The 5,708-nt window shown below is 46.3% G+C and overlaps 1 protein-coding gene across 1 annotated transcript in view; it reads left to right on the top strand.

Annotated features, from left to right (window-relative positions):
• The window catches only part of RNF152 (ring finger protein 152), a 67,655-nt gene extending 62,921 nt beyond the window's left edge, over positions 1-4,734 (top strand). Inside the window, exon 2 of the mRNA XM_012725827.1 lies at positions 3,471-4,734. Within this exon, the coding sequence (XP_012581281.1) occupies positions 3,591-4,202 (612 nt within the window). The 5' untranslated portion in view covers positions 3,471-3,590 and the 3' untranslated portion in view covers positions 4,203-4,734. The remainder of the gene's footprint in view (positions 1-3,470) is intronic.
• Positions 4,735-5,708: the final 974 nt, after the last annotated feature.

Here is a 5,708-nt window from a genome sequence, read left to right as displayed (position 1 = left end):
TGTGTGTGTGTGTGTGTGTGTGTGTGTGTGTGTGTGTGTGTGGCACTGGAACAGGCTGCTGAGTTTCTTTACTCGCTTGTCTGGAGTGTGTGTGTGTGTGTGTGTGTGTGTGTGTGTGTGTGTGTGTGTGTGTGTGTGTGTGTGGCACTGGAACAGGCTGCTGAGTTTCTTTACTCGCTTGCCTGGACCTTGTCTCCGTTCCCTTTCTTCTAGTGTAGATTCACATCTTTCAAGTTTATGATGAAAGGGAGAAAGAATGATTCATCATTAGCTTCGCTCCATAGCCTCATAAATTTTCTACTCTTTACCTAACTAATCATCATCATTACTAATTATGCTCCAGAAAATAAACTGGAATGCAGGCTGGCTTAAGATAGAACAAATCAGTGTTTAAATTGGAGGGGCCGCTGTCAAATGGCCGAGTGACTGAGCACAGCAAATAGGGATTGTTTCTTATTCTGCTTTTGTGCCTGTGCCTTAAGGCCTGGAGCTTGGATAGGGTTGGAAATTGTGTAAGTGTAATCTAATTTTAAGGGAGCTCAACACCAATGAAGTGAACATGCCTTGAAACATAAATTCATGAATAAAATTGCATGTTGGTTTTGTTGAAGAATGATATGTCAGGTCTTGGGCTGGTGCCAAGGGAAAGACTGGACTGTGCTTTTCAAGATGGCGGTTCTTGGAGAATGGTCATTCAGGGAGTGCCTCTGAGCAGGTCACGCAGGGCACTCGAAAACGTGCCTGGGACAGCGGAGGACAGCAACACTACAGTCCTCCTCGCCCTTTACTACTTGATACACGGGCTTTTGAACTTGCTGTATCTTCAGCCACAACTGTCAGCATCTGCAGTGGGCCCGTGTTGAAGCAGTGACTTGCTCCTCTGTCACTCTTGCTATGGCCCCTGGTCTGCAGCAAGGTTTCTGTCTCAGAGACTCAGGCGTTAAGAGCAAAGAGCCTAAGACGCTTAGAGAAGCATCTGTAAGGCTCTCACATTGGAAAAAAATCCCCAGGCTGCATCACAAGCAGAGTATGTAATTGCTCGCCTGCCTTCCTCTCTGCGTGTGGTGATTTCTTGACCTAAAAGTAACCTGTCTGATTTTACAGGTCTAAGTCCTCTCCATAATCCAGATTTTTTTCACTGAGCTGCCTGTTTCCTGCTGCTCTTGGACGGCATGTACTTTGTGTTTATGTTGAAAAGTGTTTAAGTACCTCTAGAAGTTGCTGATGGGCAGTGACTAGGTCTTAGTTACAAGGGAGGAACGCTTAAATAAACAAATACAAGAAAAAATGTATTCATGTTTCCTTCTTAACCTGTTTTCACATTGCCCCAGTTGGTGAAGTTGGGGCTTTATATCCTGCTGCAGCGAGCATTCTGCTTTGCTCATGGTAGATAGTCAACAGGTATTTCTAAAATTGTTTTGGCTTTAATAAGATAATTGAGTAGTAAAATTATAAGTTAGGCTATCCATCACAGTGATTTGGCAAGTTATAGATTATGCAGGGATCTCTCCTCCACCCCTGTCTGGTCGTCAAAAACCTCCATCACCTCATACATTTACCTTTTTTAATTTTTGGTGAGTTCATTCAAGTTCTACTCTGCAAATTTCAGTTATTCAATGCTGTATTTTTGAATTGTGAACAATTATGATAGGAACTTTCTGAGGCACACTTTACTGAGTGTTGCATCACTATATTCCACACTTAATAACTTAGGAGCTCCAAATACAGATATTATAAAATATTACTGTTTTTGATGATCCCTGCCTACTTTTTTTTATTCTAGGCTTTTCCTGTATTCTTCATTTTTATCTTAATGCTTGTATCAGTGGGGAATGGAAATCTTAACTTCACAAAGGAAGTTAGAAAGAACTAAATGTTCCCTTTTTAAGAAAAAGGTGGAGCTTTGCTATGTTAATAGCTCCTCCCTCTGGAGGTAGGTGGGGATTCTAGGACTGGCAATTATTTCCACAGAGTGGCTGAAGGTTCTTTGAAGTCCTGATGCTCCTGTTTTCCCTGAGGAGCAGAGTCGGGCAGAATTGTATTGAACCACAGCTAGACTCCAAGGGGGGTCCTCAACCCCAGTGACATTGATCGAAGGCATTCTGCTGGCCATTGGGACCAGCATTCTGCCATCTGTGGTGAGAAATGCCTGCCTCTGTTGGGACCCTCTTTACTATATAGTACTTGACTGTGATGAGTGAGTGAACACTTGTTTGCATGCATGCTACTTGGTGCAAGCCTAGTGGTAATAGCATGGAAGAACTGGCTGTGAGGCCGTGTCTGATCCTGTGTGCCCGGTGGCCTCTGGAGGTTCCCTGTGCTGTGGGTGTTTTAATTACTGCTGTTTGGTGTTATTGAGGCGACGTTGGTTGACAACGCTACCTGACTCGGGGGAATGGGTTCATCCTGTCACAAATACATCGCCATGGAAAGGGGAGGTCCGAACAGGTGACATTTCCCCTCCCCCACTTAGATACAGTTGTTTCAGACCACAAATCCCAGCATGGGATGAACCAGATTTCCTGATTGGTATCAGCAGGGAAGGAACAGGTGGCTCAATGAAGGGAGGAGGAAATGTGAAAGAGACATACGAGAGAGCCAAAGAGATACTTGGAAGAGATCTGTGGGTGAGAGATGATTTTTGGCGTGGAGAAGAGTCCTGGCCTTTGGCAGAGACAAGGGCAGCTGTTATGTTACGGCCCTGTTGTACTGTGGTATATTTTTGAATTTTGGGTCTCTCCTTCTGTCCTCTATCGCTGGGAACTGCCTAATCCCCCTCTTGTGGCTCCTTGCCAGAAGGTTCCTTAGATTGGGCAAGCTTTTGGACCTGAGTGGCCCAAGTCTGGTCAAGTCTGTTGGGCTAAGCATTTGCCCATGAGAGGATGAGTAATTTGGGGGTCAGGGATGTTATTGGGAATCTGTTCTTTGAAATCTCTCTCTGCTCACAATTTATTAAAAATCTATCACACTAAGAGTAAGCTTCCTTTGCCTCTGTGCACCTGGATGGTCTGAACGCTTTTAGAATATGCACCCCTTAAAAGTTGGGGGTCTCTACGTATCATTCCATCAAGTGATAACAAGTTCTCCTTAGATGTCTGTTAAGACCCCACTATCCAAGTACCCATCACCCTGACCTATGCCATCTTTCCAGTACATTTCAGAAGAATTACCGCATGCCGGGCACACACACCCCGCCCCCGGCCCCCCGATCCACTGCAATGTATAAAACAATGTATAAAACAGCAGGCTCTCTATGAAATTTGGGGCGTTATGGACCCCAAAAGGACCGTTCACCATGGCAGTTGTCAGAGAACTCAGCCACCTTCCACGGGACATTCTGGGAATCCCGTAGCTCATGCGTGGGACATTTCTAAGCTTTTACTGAGAGGCTTGAGCAGTGATACAGACTCATCAGACGTGCCAACTTCTCACCTTGAAATAATTCACTCTGCATTTTTTGTCTCCTCCAGAAACGAAGTCCTGGATGCCCGTGAGCCCCTGACAGCCTCAAGGCTTGGGAAAGAAGGCAGGCAGGAAGGGGGCTGAGCACAAGCTCCCCGGCGCCTTGGCCTTTGCACTCTTGAGCCGTGATGGAGACCCTCTCCCAAGATTCTTTGCTGGAATGTCAGATCTGTTTCAATTACTACAGCCCCCGGCGAAGGCCCAAGTTGCTGGATTGCAAACACACCTGCTGCTCGGTGTGCCTGCAGCAGATGAGGACAAGCCAGAAGGATGTGCGATGCCCCTGGTGCCGGGGCATCACCAAGCTGCCCCCGGGCTTCTCCGTGTCGCAGCTCCCCGATGACCCCGAGGTCCTCTCTGTCATCGCCATCCCTCACGCCTCCGAACACACCCCCGTCTTCATCAAACTTCCCAGCAATGGGTGCTACATGCTGCCTCTGCCTGTGTCCAAGGAGCGCGCGCTGCTGCCTGGGGACATGGGTTGCCGCCTGCTGCCCGGGAGCCAGCAGAAGTCCGTCACCGTGGTGACCATTCCTGCCGAACAGCAGCCTCTGCAAGGCGGGGCGCCCCCGGAAGCGGCGGCCGAGGAGCCAGACAGGCGGGGCGTGGTGAAAAGCTCCACCTGGTCTGGGGTGTGCACTGTGATCCTGGTGGCCTGCGTGCTCGTCTTCCTCCTGGGCATCGTGCTGCACAACATGTCCTGCATTTCTAAGCGCTTCACTGTGATATCCTGTGGCTGAAGGGCGCTGCAGGGAAGTCTCGTGTGGGTACCAACTAGGGGTTGAGCAGGTGATGGTGGTGGTGATGGATCGCAGTGAGACATGGGGGTGGGGAGAGACAGATCATTTGGTGCCAGGCACTGCCTCCGGGCTGTCACTTGATTCACCTGCAGGCAGACACGGAGGGCAGAGTGGAGAGTCTCAGCAGGACACCAGGCAAGTCCCTCTGAGTGTTGATGGCCACGGCTTCGAAGATGATTGCATGCATCCTCATAATCATGTATTAAATGGACTGTACTTTATGATTTTTCAAAGTCACGTGACGAGATAGACATATTCTACTTAGATGTTAAACTGTGCAAGTGCATACAATGTGATCTCTCAATGTGGTAGATTAAAACAAAGATGCTGTGTATACAAGTAGAATTAAACCTGAGAATCCATGTACAGATTCAGCAAAGACATGCTGTGCCGTGTCTTTTCTTTTTTACAATAAAATCCCGTCTTCACTTAGTTGCTAAGGCTTTTTATACTTTTTGAATGGCACCCAAGTTAAAATAAGTTAAATGGACAGTCATTTTTTGAAGAAAATATTTGAACAAGTGTTTCCAACGTGTTGTGTTTTGTCATGTACCTTCATTTTTCTTCCCTTGTAATTAGAGCTCGCTACATGTTTATTAAGCTGAAAGCCCAACAGGGGAGCAATAAACTGAGTAATAATGGGAAATGCCTAATCCCGCAGGAAACCTATATGCCAATTTTTCTCAAGCCATCTCACAAAATAAGAATTTTAAATGTAAATATTGTGTATTTGTGTGTATGTATGTGTGCGTACTTTGATTCACCTCAGGTTTCGAATCTTTTCGGAAGAATCCTGGGAGTAAGACTTCGTGGACAGGAATGAATCAAGGGTCTGAAGTGAAGGCCCTCTCAAGGGCAATAGGACCCAGCTAGTGAGGGGGTCACAAACCCGTCATGCCCAACACTTGCTTCTCTTCTGTGTGTTCAAGTCCTGCATCCTGCAAGGCACAAATGGTGAGCAGCAGAAGATTCTGGCTTCTCTCCCAGTTCGGGGGGTATTGTAACAACCGTGAGTGTTGTTAACGGATGACAGATCCAGGTGGCCATTTTAATAGACCGCCATGATTGTGTTCTGAAAGATAATGATCTGTGAGGGTCGAACCATTGAGAATTCCAGTTTTCTCTTGTTGGTCTAAATGAGAAAATTTCTTGAATTTTAAAATATGTTTTTGTTAAAAAAGTGGCAAATTAACAACTCACATTCCGAATGAAAAGTTCATCATAGCTTCAAAATACCATTAAAGATGGAGTGCCAATAGATGTGAAGAAAGACCTGCTAGTATTAAGTGACACATTCCCATGCCTGTATGTGTGTGCTTCAGAAATAACTGAGCTTTACAGTTCTGATTTCTTTTATGGATTTCATGAAGCAGGCAGTATGTGACAAGGACTCCAGTCATTGATATTATCTGTTGCTGTTTCACTGAACCCGTGAAAGTAGAGGAG

The sequence above is a fragment of the Condylura cristata genome, unplaced genomic scaffold, assembly GCF_000260355.1.
Source record: "Condylura cristata isolate star-nosed mole 26May11 unplaced genomic scaffold, ConCri1.0 scaffold00016, whole genome shotgun sequence".
NCBI classification, from domain to species: Eukaryota; Metazoa; Chordata; class Mammalia; order Eulipotyphla; family Talpidae; genus Condylura; species Condylura cristata.
The sequence above is the reverse complement of the archived record's forward strand: the minus strand, read 5'-3'. Positions and strand labels throughout refer to the sequence as shown.